The sequence below is a fragment of the Rhipicephalus microplus genome, chromosome 3, assembly GCF_043290135.1.
Source record: "Rhipicephalus microplus isolate Deutch F79 chromosome 3, USDA_Rmic, whole genome shotgun sequence".
Lineage (NCBI taxonomy): Eukaryota > Metazoa > Arthropoda > Arachnida > Ixodida > Ixodidae > Rhipicephalus > Rhipicephalus microplus.
Window position 1 is genome coordinate 277169467 of NC_134702.1, and position 14595 is coordinate 277184061.

Sequence of the window (14595 nt, forward strand, 5' to 3'; positions counted from 1 at the left end):
AATCAATATGACATTGTTGATAAAACTAAATAGATATACGTTGAATAGAATCTGAGTTTATTATGTGCAATACCTTTAGGTTATTCCAATCGTTTATAGTTCATGGCCCCCGCCGCGGTGATCTTGTGGCTAAGGTACTCGGCTGCTGACCCACAGGTCACGGGTTTGAATCCCGGCTGCGGCGGCTGATTTCCGATGGAAGCGGAAATGTTGTAGACCCGTGTGCGCAGATTTGGGTGCACGATAAAGAACCCCAGGTGGTCGAAATTTCCGGAGCCCTCCACTACGGCGTCTCTCATAATCATAAGGTGGTTTTGGGACGTTATACTCCACATATCAATGAATCAATCATTACAGTTCGTAGGCAGAAGGAAAACTTGAATAGGTTAGTTCTGGTGCTGTCTGGAGTTAAGAAAGATCATGACGACGCCTTGATCGACGTGCTGTAAGTGGGGACACATAATTATAGGACTACCTGCTAGGAATGCAAGCACAGATCATCATTGCTATGGACGCTTCCCGGAAATAATAAAAGACTAGCATCAGTATATTCTGCCCTCTTCTAGACTGGTCCTTTTCACTCCAAACTCCAGATTTCACACCTATGTTTGTTGCAGAGTTTTGAGCTGAAGTACCGGCCCTTGTAAAACTGCCAACATCAATAATTTCCACCGTAATAATAACGGACTCCTTGTCGGTCCGATATACACTCACGGCATCCGGTGATAGGAAAGCAGTAGGCGAATTAAACTCCTTAGTACCGAATCACCTAATTCAGGGGCGACTAGTATGTGTTCCGGGGCATAAATGCATACCTCTAAATGAAGGAGCTGAAGCACTAGTGACAGCGGCGTTAGACGAACCATCTATTACCCCTACAACAGCCTTTATAGTAGCGTCTAGATTTTGAGGTCAAATGATGATGCGATAGTTCTCCACACCATCTTCAAAAATGCCCCGTACTTCAACCACCTAATGACACCCTGCAAAACTTCCTCATTGCATAACCGATACCTGGAATTTTTATTCACTCGATTACGCTGTCACATTCCTCTATTAAATTTTGAGTTGTTTAGAGCAGGCTATACTCCCTCTTTGCTTTGTTCTTTTTGTGAAAAATAGAAAACTGTGCAACACTTTTTGAGCTCTCGTAGAAAGTTTCCTATATAACAAAGGTATCACTGAAAATTCCGTTAAGAATTCTTGGATTTGACTTAACAACGTCAAACATAATATGCCTAGGGAACAGCAACAAGAATGTTTGCGAGGCCGCGCAAGATTTTATTGTACAGTCGAAGAGATTTACTCAATAACCTCAATTCCAAAATGCTCTCAGTTAACCAATGTAGTCTACTGCAAAATGTTCTTTGATTTCAATCACCTATGGCTTCTTCAGTAGGAACTGAGCCATCAAAATTTTTTTCAGGAATAATTTACGAAAAATGAATATTTGTGCTAATAATCTTTTCGCAAGTATATATATATATATATATATATATGTATATATATATATATATATATATATATATATATATATATATATATATATATATATATATTCTTTTGTGTTAAGCTACCTGATTCTTCTTGGCTGATCCCCCATAGTGAGTGTGAACCACAAATCTAAAATCTACATCAACATTACGGTAGAAAGATGGCATTGACGTACCGTTCTATCACTTTCCGAAGAATGTAGACAACGCGTGACGGAGAACGGGGCAAATAAAGAACTTACTCATTGGAAAGTAGGTGACAGACACTACAGTCGTTTGTGCTAGTCAATTCGCTTGTGATGACTGTATTCTCTTCGGTATGTACACCGTCATTTCGCGTGTGTGCATTTTTATCACCATTCGGGCTTCTCTAAGCACGGAGTATATTTTTATTTATATAAGCAAGTGCTTTAGAAAACTTGTGCGTAACGTGTGTGACGGTATTTTTTTTGCACATGCTTGCTCTCTGTGCAAGTCGGACTGCCAACGATTCTCAATTGAAGCTCCTGTTTCTCCCTACTGAACATTTCTGATATCAGTGTTATATTGGAGGAATGTTTTTTTTAACAGGACAATGTTTTATGATTGGGTCAACCACAGCTTCACTGACGAACTTCAGTCCAGAAGTGACGTTAAAAATATATCAAGAAAACTCAAAGGAAAAAAAAACTGCTGGCAATCATTTCTGGCGCGGTATTGAACTAGCCACCCCTCAATTCTTAGCGCAGGACGCCAACCACTGCGCCACGGAGCGTATTTTTTTCTTTCACGATACTTATTACAATGTTTGTGAAAAGGAACATAAAATGACAGAAGCGCTCTAGCGTAACCAAGGAAACACTCAACAAGTAACGAAACTTGATAGAGGAGCGAAAGTTCTTCAAATTGCGTTATACGAAAAAAGTGAGGCCAAGCACCTCATCAAGCGGGGTACCAGTCCGGTTTGAAGTCCATTTCATCATAAATGACTTTTAGGTGAACAGCCATTCTAATAAATTGTAAACTCGAAGAAATGGTGGGTTCTGCGTTGTAGCCTTGCATTCGAGTCTTGCATAAGCTGTTCATACCCATGAAGAAAAACAAATCGAAAGGCACTTCTTCAATTGATGTTGGCAAAGGTAACGGATATTGTAAGGAGTAATATCAAAATTTTTCCTCAGAGTACGCTGGAGGACATCCCAGAACAAGATAGCTTCTTCTTAACTTGAAAAGCAATGTTGTATTGTGTCCAGCACATTACATAGACGGCTGCCCATTAGTTTTAACGGGCAACATTTGAGTATACCCTATTGTATATCCTGGGTTGGTGGATGCTGGAATCATTGGTAGATATTATGAAAATAATAGTGGATATGGTGGAAATATTGGTGGATATGGTAGAAACTGTGAGTGGGCATAAGGGCTGATGACGGCAAGAGGGAAAAAAATGATGGCATATGGTGGTGGTGGTTACCTGGAAAACGCTGGATGATACGAATAGTGGCAGATGGTAGTGGTGGTGGGGAAACAATGGTGGTGACGGTGGAAAATGCCGGCTGATGGTGGCGAGGAAAAGCGCGTTTGGTGGAAGGCTTGGTGAGCAAGGTGGATGACGGTGGCGTGACGGAAGCTTAATGGATGATGATGGCTTGATGAAAAAGCCTACGGCAGTATGTGAAATCACTTATTTCTAGTGTTTCATTCTTGTATGCGCACAGATGTAGGTTTATTGTCAAAAGAAACCAACGCTGCTCATTACGCTTTTTAGTACGTTTATTTTTTATTCCAGTGGTGTGAACAATGCTTCAATTTTTGGGGAGCGTAGAATACGCGGCTGTGAATATGTTTACATTTTGCGCACGTACTTACATCAGTTTGACATCCGCGATGCGTTTCTTTGTTGTGATGTTTAGAAGACTAGAAGTGTCACTGTGAACAGTGATAATAAATGTTTTACATCGGTGCGCAGTAGTCAAGAAATAAATGAGCTCCAGTTTGCAATTGCCGCTTTCAATGTTAGAGCAGAACACAGCGGTCACTTGATGTGACCACGCTAGAAACGTAACCCCGGCAATTCTTGCACACACTATTGCTTGAGCCGTACTTTTATGTTAACAAACTGCCTGCGAATATGCATAAACTTTCACTTTTGAGATGAGTCGAGAGGAGCCCCAGCGAATTTGACTTTCCCCCCTTCTGTTCTAGCATCATGACTTCCACCAAAGGTTAATCCTACCAACCAAGCCCGTACAAGTGTCATCGGCGCTTGTGAGTTTCAGAATGCACAATTTTGACGAGTAAAAATAAAAATACAGCACAGCGGTGGCATCACTTAACATAATTGGCGCCTTTTCAGTGTACAGTGAACACGCAAGAAGCGACAAACATCGATGCGACAAGCTTGCAGCACTTCCACCAAATGTACGCCTTCCCTCACTGACAGCCGCCGGTTGCACTCGCTCGCACTTCACTGGCTCTTATGAGAGAACATAGACTCGTCAATTCGTATGCTTATTGAATCAATATGATAGCATAATGTTTCTGGCACACTGCATTCGTTTTGGCCAAGCCGTTATGTAGTTATTCTGATCGACAGAGCAACAGCGGTGCGCTGGCTCGACTGCACTGTGCGTTGCGCAAAGAAACATCTGAATCAATTGTGTGGGCGTATCTATCGAATAAGCATATAAGCGTCGTAAAGCCTGAACAGATATCGCCCTTTCAAAGAAGCGAGGAAAAGATATTAGGCTTGGCAGTAACCGCCGATTAACTCTGCCTGCTCCTCTGTCTAATGGGCTGTTCTTTCTTGTGGTTGTAAATTGTAACAAAACAAGGCGCTGTTGCAATTATCGCAGTGGTAATTGTTACAGGCAGCCCTTGTTCGTGTTTATAAAATTATGCAAATGTTAGAAGCAGGTGCAGATCCTGTCAATCTCGAGTATGCGGCAAACAAAACTAAAGTTAAACAGTAAGTTTGTGAGTTGACTACTTCTTTAACACCATGATCTCCATCTTTCGGCGTGGCGCAGTAGTTAGTGTGCTCAGTTTGGAATCCGAAGGTGGTAGGCTTGATTCCGCGCTGTCGCAGCATTTTTTGTGCGTGTGCTTTCTATATTCTTTTTTACACAATTCTTTCTAATATTTCTTTCGTGGCAGCTCATCACGGTGGTTCTGACGCTGCTTCGCACTCCAGAACCTCCGGCTGGAGCACGCCATTCACCATCAGCTCCACCATACGCCACCATACACCATGTGCCACCAACACTTCTACCACCATAGTCCACCAAAATGGTGGATTGTGGAATCCATCATTCCTATGGTGGACGTTTTTTCAATAGGGTATGTTTATATAATAATGTTCAGAGAAGAATGAACCCTGGTTCGAGCCATGGAGCGAACGTCGTGTGACATGATAGTGGCAAGCTATTTATATACGTCGTACACCGTTTCATGGTCCTGAGAGCTTCGAAATTTCCCTGCGTTTTCGTTACCAGTGGCGAGATGATGCGGCACGGGCCTACGTTAGGTACACTCTAAACGTCGTCGCCTCCACAAATTGCCACGTCAACGGAGCGTGGTCTGTCTGCGCGCGTGCTTAGACTGGTAATTCGGGAGAGGATGAATGTAACTTCTCCTACTGCCACGACCGTGTTTACGAAAGAAGTGCTCTGTTGACACACGACACTGGAAGAAGCACAACATTTGTTCGCGCCTGTTCTGAGTATACTTGAGCGCTGATTTCGTGAGTCTTTCTTTTTGTTTTATTAGCACGCTTCAATTGTTGTCCTGTGACAGTTGTTAGTCCGCGCTCGCCCAGTGTATGCTGATTTAGGGCGTGTTTTCAGCTCAAGCAGTGCTCTGCATGTTTCAACCTGCTTGCCGTTTTTGATGTCACTTGCAATTTGTTGCTGTTCCTGAAATAATGGAGAATACAACCTCAACTGCCTCTTAGAAGACACGTCTCACTTTCGTGGTATACGGATTCCTAGATAGGAGGATCAGCCACTTTTTTTTTGTTTCGCACCTTGTCTATTTTCTATTCCTATATGTGGTTTTGCCTGCGTAATACCAAGCGTAATAGCATTTTCTTGCTTATCGCGGTAACTGATCCCCATCATGGCACTCAAAAAGGCTTCCTTCGCGCGCTCAATATGCCTCACATGAAGCGTTGCGCAAAGAGGCGACGAAGACAGCCCACTACAGACTGGCCCCATGAAGAGGTCCAAACTACCTGCTACCCAGACGCTAGAGCATTCAGTATGTGCTGCTGCCTCTAATGCTAAAAGAATGAAACATTGCTCGTTCTTGTTTCTATGTGGGATTAGTTCAATGGCAGACGCGTCATTTGCGTGCAGTCATTGGACTTAAAATTGCCTTGACAAAACGGGAGATGCTAATCAGGCAAATGTGCAATATCTGCGTCGTGCCAGTAAGCATTCTCATTAGAAAGGCTGAATTCAAAAAGTCTCCCCCATTGATTGATTTAACCCAATTTGGTGAGTTGGTGCATACTCCGTCTCTGATGTTAGAAGGGTATTCTTACTTGCCAAGCTAGGTGAAGAATAGCAGGCTATGTTGTGTGGCCTGGTGCCAACATCCAGGACGCCATTCGCGAATGTTATCACGACGTCATCTTATTTACCATCTTGAATACATCGCCCATTTGGCGTGGACACCACAAAGAGAAAGGCCACGCAACAGAGCTCTGGTGTGTCCTTACCAACGGGTACTGTTAATACCATGCCCAGATATTTCATACAGCAGAAGAGGATTTACTGTTACCGGCGCTGTCTGGGCCGTTTTGCATCGCTTAAGTTTATGTCAACGGGGATTGCGTGACACGTCCTTTATACTACATCTCTAACACAGTATAAATTGATTTGGGGAAGCTAGAACACTTTAATGAATATGACATAACGAGCAGCTTTGTGTGAAAGAAACACACTGTCGTCTTCCTTGGCCTTGTCACAAATACAGTAGTGCTAAGCTCCATTAATTCGGACCACGTAAAGAAAGTTTGGCAGTACCGTGATTCAGCACGAAAGCATTGGCCAAGAAACCTGAGTATGGGCACACAAAGGCTTCTTACCGCGATAAACAGAGAAGTTGAATTCGAGCCTGCAGTGTTCTCGTGCGTCACATACCTCATGACACATATTGTCGCAGTGCAACGCGAACAAAAGATGACAGCAGCTTACGGCAGCGAAAAGAGCGTATTCAGGATCAGCTGTACAGCAAGACACCTGTTTCGCTGTCGTCCCGAAAAACCACCTGAACCACTAGCTGGAATCTACAAAAACATTCCTATCATCGTTCGTTTTCATGTAAACACGCGTCAATATTCAATTCAAATTTTTTCAATTTTTATTTTTCCAACTTTTACATACTGGGTGGTTCTGTTGGGATAAAAGCTACATAAGTAGCTTGACGAGATCCAACGACCAGACTATACTAAATACCACACAAGAAACCGTCCCAAACCACTATTATGCGCTCGCTGGTTGATCTAAACATGGTTTGCGACACGGTCAACCATTGAAGTCCACATAAAATAATTGTTTGTTCAGTGTGTTGCAATCATGCTTAAACAGTAAGTACAGCCTTGGCACACACGTGAGAAGAACATGGAAGGGTCACTCACCTGGGCTAGTGACGCGAGAGGAATGGCTGACCTTTGACGGGGCCACAGTGGTCAGTTTGCCGAACTCCTGCGCAAAACGACCCAAGGTTAACACTGATGCTTCCTTTCTACACCGCAAAGCAAAGAAAAGAATACTAGGTGCAACTTCTATCGCTACAGTGAATGTAGACGAAAACGAGGTTTTGCTTTACTGTAGTGCGCACCCGTAATGTTCAGTGACAAAATTGCACCACACGTGCAAAACAAGTGGAACAAAAATGGCCAACTTCAACTGATCGATAAAATATGGTCGTCGTGAGGACTTATTATCATCTCGGAGAAAATACGCTGGGGAAGGTGCCAAGACTCGGGTAAAGTGCGGAGCTGGTGGCAAGCTTCCGTGGCATAATGTCTGCAACCTCCTGCTTGCTTTCCACCACCGCTGTACCCTCCCTCACTTTCCTCTCTGCCGTCCTTCCTGCGCACGATTACTTCTGTTTGCCACCCATGTTCATTTACGCATCATTTGAACTAAGGGCACCATAAACACTCCCCTTTTTCTTCTCTGTGTTATGACGTGATTTATTTGAATAAAAATCTACACTAAGGCGCGCAGCTGTCTCAACCATTGATCATTTACCTTTGGTGTTAGATTTATGCGCGGCTGTTCGCCTCACTCTCCTCCGGTTCGCAAGTTTTGCCCAGACGACGAATGACGCTACTTCAAGCTTCTATTCCACAACTCAAGAGTTGAAAGAGAATATCTAAATCTCACTCACTGCGTCCTCGACCTTCCCAGTCCAGGGTGAGAGCAGTGTGATCTTTTCAGCGGTGTAGCGTGGGACGAAGTTGCGCCGTACATCGACGCCCACTGCACAGAACAATAATAACATGCTATGTTTTCATCACAGTTCTGATTCTCATGTACAAAATTAAAAATTGAGTGATGTTCTCCCTATTTAGAGAAAAACTTCGATGTTCCCCACGTTCCTCTTTCATTAGAGGAACACTGCTCGCTTTCGCCACGGAGAAGCTGTTTCGCCCTATCATAATCAAGATGGCTGAGCTCGGATTAGCGAAGCGAGTAGTCCTAGCGAATGCACCGATTCTTGACTCATAAAGAGTACACGGCACAGACAATAAAAAATAGCAGTTCTGTTGAGCTTCATATCGAACAAAACGACCATAAAAACAAGCAGATGAACCTATGGTGATTAAAACATCACGAAACAGAATGGAGGAGGTAGTAGGCTTGTTTCGGCTAGCAAGACGACGTTCACTTGCGGAGTTCTCACCAGGTGACTGCATGCTAGGCTTGGTGCATTTGTTTCTTTGAGATTCACATAGTGTAGCGACGCTATCTATGCTTTCCGGGGCCACAGGCTACGAGATGTGGCTCCAAACTGTAGACTCGGAATGTGTTCCAATACTCACCATAGACGGCTAAATATACAGCTAAATGGACGGCAACCACCTTAAGTCTTATTCCAAATTTCATGTATCCGCCAAATTAGACAGCTCCGAGAAGACGGCATCGTAGACAAATACGATGCAGGTTATTTTGCTGTCTGAACAAGATGGCGGCGCAGCACACTGCTCGGAATGTTCAATTATTGCCCAAATTGTGTCTGCATTGAAGCAGATGCTTCTCCGGATTCTCAATGCAACTAACGTTCAATTCTTCTAAGATTTGAACGCTAAAATGGTTAAAAAAGAACAGTTACGTTTGTTTATTTTGTAGTTCTCTTTTTGACGTGAGATGGCACCTCGTCGCATAGAAACCATATTAGACGTGTTTCATTTCTCGGACAGCATGTACTCAGTGCTTTCCTTTAAGCTATGCACCAATACACTAAATGCAAAATCTTGAGCTCTATTACAGGAATGTCGATAGTTGGGTGAGTTGGCGTTGTTTTGAATGTGGCTACTCTCCGCTGTTCCCTGAGACTGAAGTACTTTCCAGTCTCAGGGATCAGGTGGCCAGGAAAACTATCAATGATTTCCATATCGCTAAAAATGGTAACAGCATTAGCCGAGCATCGATTAGTTTAAGCGATTACGAAGTGTACTTTTTGAAAGCATGCTGTAGGCTGAACGTCATTGTAAACCGTCTTGTTGTATAATGTTACGAGTAACTTCTTTATTATTGTATTTACAATGCACAGAGCCCGATGAGCAAAAGAGCGCCTGTCCAGCTTCAATCAAAAACTGACTTTGTTCTCTATTTTCATGCAGCCGCGTTGTAGCAGCTGTTATGTATCGTAACCCCCAGTGGTAGAAGCACCGCGACGGTGCTTAATCTACGCAGATGATGTAGAAGGGGAGTGATAGGGCTTTAGCCGAGCCACGTGAATAGTATCATTTGGGGCTGACGAGTCCATTGAATCGGTTAGGACTATCTCGTACGTGACGACTGTCACTTGCCGAACGATACAAAATGGTCCATGGTAGGGTGACAACAGTTTCTTAGACAGTCCCACACGCCGAGTGGGAACCAGAGGAGCGCGAGAGAATCCAAGAAAAGTGCGCGTCTCTATGATAAGAGTCGTAAGCTGTTATTGGTGTGCCTGTTAAGCCTGTAGACAATTACGGGCGACTTGGCGCGCATGGTAGGTGCGGGCGATGACTTCCCCGGCATATTCAGTGGCTGCAGGTAGCAAAGTGTGTAAGAGTAGCGTTGGGTCACGGGCATATAGAAGGATGAATAGCCGGCAGTGTTGTGACAGGAATAATTGTAAGCGAACATCACATACAGCCAATAAATCTCCCAATCCTGGTGGTCGGGCGCAACGTAATTGGCGAGCATATCGGTTATAGTCTTCTTGAGGCGCTCCGTTAGGCCCATCGACTGAGGATAGTATGAAGTAGTAAATTTGTGCTTGGTGTGGCAAGACTTCAGGATTTCGTGAGCGACAGCCGAGAGGAACGTGCGGCCATGGTCAGTGAGAAGTTGGAGGGCACCTCCGTGCACTAATATTATGTCGTACAACAAAAAGTCCGCAACGTCGGTAGCGCAACTGGTCAGGAGTGCTGGTGCGATTGCATACCGCGTCGCGTAATCTGTGGCTACAGCAACTCATTTATTTCCGGGTGTGGAGAATGGAAAAGAGCCCAGCAGGTCTAGACCAACTCGAAAGAAATATTAAACGGGAACTTTGATCAGCTGAAGGTAGCGAGCTGGAAGCGCAGACAGCGTTTTTCGATGCTGGCAAGGCTCAAAAGCGGCTACATAGCGTCGAACAAAGTGGGCAAGTCTAGGCCGAAAAAACCGACTTTCTACACGTGCGTGTGAGAAATGCCCGAATGGCCCGTCATGGAAGCGTTATGAAGTTGGTGGAGGACAGTAGAACGCAGGTGTGCTGATATGACAGGAAGTAAGTCCGATCCGAAGGAATCGAGGTTACGGTAGTTAGAACCCCGTCTTTCACAAAAAACATTCGTAGGGACGGGTCACGAGGCGTTGACTCCAATTTGTCAATGATGGTTCGTTAAGAAGCATCCCGGCGTTGCTCTTCGCTGATGTTCAGCACCTGCGACACGGAAAAAACGTCCGCGATAGCGTCAGTACCGGTTGCTTCATCCACAGGGTAGCGGGATAAACAATCCGCATCCTGATGTAATCCCCCTGTTTCATACATTACAGACGACTTGTATCATGAAGGCGTAGACCCAACGAGCGAGACTTTCTATGGGGTCCTTCAGGGAGGCTAGCCAGCAGAGCGCGTGGGGATCTTTGACAACACGGAATGAGGGCCCGTACAGGTAAGGACGAAACTTGGCGACTGCCTATACAAGGGCGAGGCACTTGCGCTCCGTGATGGAATATTTGAGCTCTGCTGGAGATGGCAGTCGAGTTGCGTAGGGTCGGGTACCCATTGGCGTTGCAATAGCACAGCTCCTATGGCGTGCCCACTGGCGTTCATGTGAACCTCAGTTGGGGCTGATAGATCAAAGTGGGCCAATATTGGTGGCGTTGTAAGCAAGGTCATAGGTTGGGAAAACGATGACGCTTGGTCATCGCCCCCGTAAAATGAGGCGTCTATCTTCAGGATGTCAATGAGGGACCCTGTACCCTGTATTCTGTACTTCTCTGAAGTTAACTTGGTGAGAGTGCAGCGGTGTTCCTATCGTTCCTTTTGGGCTTTTGGTAGTGCGCTGCTTCATAAGTAATCATGATATGTTATAGCAAAGGAAGATTCACTCCAGCTTACCGCCTCATTGGAGCTGACCGTGAGGTCGATGTTGGTGATCCACTTTCTCCCCGAGGCAGTGGGTGAAACATGAGCGTACAGATATTTCCTGGCGTAACTCTCCTGTATCGATGTTCGATACGCACATGAGTTAAAGACCTTAAAAGTATGCGGAGGAGAAATATTCAGTTGAGGAGGAAGCCTGGCTCCACCCGAAGAAAAGTGAATCGTCGTTTTCATTGACAGCATCCCGTTGTAAATGAGGTTTATGTATGCCCGTGCTTGTATTTTTCGATTTTGTTAGTCATTTTTCTTTTAAAGAACTCCAGCAGAGGTGGCGTGCCGTGAGTGAAATCGTGGTAGAGCAGTGAGAGCCGAGCCATGCAAAGCCACTCAATCCACCCTTGCAATGCGGCACGCATCCGAAGAGCACATAGGAGGGTACTGTTTTACCTGGGAGTCCAGACCCAAAGTCATTGTTTCTGCACTAGCAACCAGCGTCGAAGCCAGTGAGCGAGCCCACCTGACGCTATCTTCTCAACGACGTCATCACCTCAGCGACGTCATCTAGCCCGGTGGCGCTGCTGTGTCTTGCGCAATGCACCGCAAACTTTTTCCACGCAAGGGTCCAGTTGCAACCAGATGATGCATCGACGTCATCCAGTCTGGCGAGTCTTATACAACGCGTGGCAATACCACTCGCTCATGGGTGCAGCCAAGTGCGGCGGTTCCTGATTGGAGAATCCTGGTGCAGCCCAGCGGCGGATCCTGATTGGAGAATGCTGACACCCCCAGCAGCAGTTATGATTGGACGTTTCTGATGTAAGCAATCAGCTGGAACCAAGTGACGCGATGCTAAGCAGCTGACCTATACGCCAGAGGGAAAACGACAGCGTCCGAGCATTCGAAGACATCTGGGCTCTTCGAGCAACTAAGCTGTCGGCCCCAGTGCCGAATATGTAACGCCTATATTCTATGCTGTACAGAAATTTTGCCTTAACTCATCGTCGTCTTCTTTGATCGTCTATCAGCTCTGCGCAAAAGCAGCCGCGACCTGAAAAAAGTGCTACCGAATAACCTTAGAGGCCCATAACCTCGGCGCACTGCGCAACAGTGTCGGCGCGAGTCATAACAGTACCAATGAGGAGAATTGTAGCTTGAGCTCAAAACCACGTAAGCCCTATAGTTTTTTTGCGGGACAGCAGCAGAACGCGGTGGAGTCCGCCGTAGCATTACTGCGATGCTCGCTTGTGTAAACGACGTCGACATTACTGGGTTCTTACTACACCTGGATGCTGCTATTACCACCACGCACACCGGCAAAAGCAATAAATCAATAGAAAACGAATAAGTAAGATATTGTTAGGCTAAAGCCGAAAGGGTGTTTATTAGAAGGGCGAGGTTAATGGCCGGGTAATAATGGCATCTTCCTCCATATTCCTCCTCTTCTTTCTAATTGGCTCATGCCGATTGCATTTCTAGGCTTCCAGACGAAGCCCGATGGGCAATTATGAATCACTCCGAATGTTTAGGCTGGAACCATTTAAGGTGAGCGACATGTAACAGCTGGGTCGTGTTTGGCCGACGACCATCTGATGTCAGCCGTGCTATCACGTATGTTCAATTGCTCAAGCGATCAACAATGACGTATGGGCCACTGGACTGAGGTAAAAACTTCTCGCATAGTCCCTGTTTACGTTGTGGCATCCACAACCACGCAGTCTCCTTTGCAGTAGGCGACAGCCTGATGGCTGCTGTCATAGCTTCCCTTCGACCGGTGTTGCGAAGCCACAATACGCCAGGCTTCTTCGGCTAGGCAGAGTGTCTCGGAGGCAGGGTAGTCGCTATTGAAGACAAATGGTAGAATAGGATTGATGCAGCTTATTGGTGAATGTGCGTAAAGAAGGTAAAAAGGACTGTAATCGGTTGTCTCGTGTTCGGCCGTATTACACACCTATGTAATGAAGAGGAGAACGTCATCCCAATCTTTGTGGACAGATGATACGTACACGGCCAACATCTTAGTCAGAGTTTTGTTCGTACGTTGTACCAGCCAATTCATCTAAGGGTGATAAGGGGATAAATGGTGCCACTGTGAATTGCACAGATGAACCAGTTCTTCGATGGCGTCCGCAACAAACTGACGACTGCGATCACTAATGATCCCTCTCAGAGGGCCATGCTGAAGAATGATGGATCTAAGCAAAACATGGCCACGCACTCCACTGCCAAGATGGTATCGCCGTAGTTTCTGCGTTGCAAGTCAAATTGTCGAGGCAAACTATCACCCATCAATCATTGTTAGACGAGCGCTGAATCGAGTCCGAAAAATTGGTAGCAACTTGATCAAATGGTAGAGGAGGAGGTGGCAGTAGATAGAGAAGACCTGGCAGAGGAGTTGAAGGGCGCGTGTAGCGTTGGCATTAATCGTAACTTGCGACATAGTGCTTGACTGTGTGCCGCATTCTGGGCCAGTAAAAGCGCTCTTGTGTCTCATTCAAAGTTTCGATGAGCCCCAGATGACCAGCTATCGCATTGTTATGCATGGTTTTCAGTATTTCAAGTTGTGGGCTATGGTAGGACTATAAGGAAGCATGTGTCTTTAGCCGTATAATTTGTCTTGTATAAAATGCCGTCATGGACACAAAAACGGATGGTGGCTCAAGGACGCGATGCCGCAACAAGTATATGGCTCCAAGCAAATATCAGCCTCTTATTCTTTCTTGAAAGTAATAAAGTCTGGAAATGTGGAAGAAATTGAGGCATAAAAGCCGTCAAAACTGTCTTCGTCACACTCAGTCGTCTTTAGGGGAAGGCGGGAAAGACAATCGGCATCTGCGTAGTGGCGTGCAGTCTTTAACGAGATGATGAAGTCGTACTCCTGATGTCGAAGAGCCCAACGCGCCAGTCGACTTGTGGGGTCACGAAGATTTACTAGCCAGCATAAGCGTGATGGTCGGTAGAAATAGTAAACGGAAGTCCTTAGATATAAGGTTGAAATCTTTGTACCACAAGAACAGCTGCCAAGCATTCTTGTTCTGTTAAGGTATAGTTGCGCTCATCTTTGTTGCCAGAGCGACTGGCTTAAGCCACTATGTGCTCAGCTCCTTAATGTCGCTGCACAAGTACAGCACCGATGCCGATGCCACTAGCATCAGCATGCACTTTCGTAGGCAAGGACGCACCGAAGTGATGCAGTATGGGCCCCCATGTTAGTAAAAAATATAGCTGGTGGAACGCATCATCACAATCTGAAGTCCAGTTGAAAGGGATGTCCTTTTGAAGAAGACATGTTAGGGGATACACCACGTCG

The 14595-nt window shown here is 45.5% G+C and overlaps 1 protein-coding gene across 1 annotated transcript in view; it reads right to left on the minus strand.

Moving 5' to 3' along the window:
- Positions 1-14595, minus strand: part of LOC142803214 (putative ATP-dependent DNA helicase HFM1) — a 1032948-nt gene that overhangs the window by 213336 nt on the left and 805017 nt on the right. The window contains exons 21-22 of the mRNA XM_075888308.1: positions 7872-7963; positions 7114-7180 (exon numbers count right to left, since the gene is read on the minus strand). Of these exons, the coding sequence (XP_075744423.1) occupies positions 7114-7180; positions 7872-7963 (159 nt within the window). The remainder of the gene's footprint in view (positions 1-7113; positions 7181-7871; positions 7964-14595) is intronic.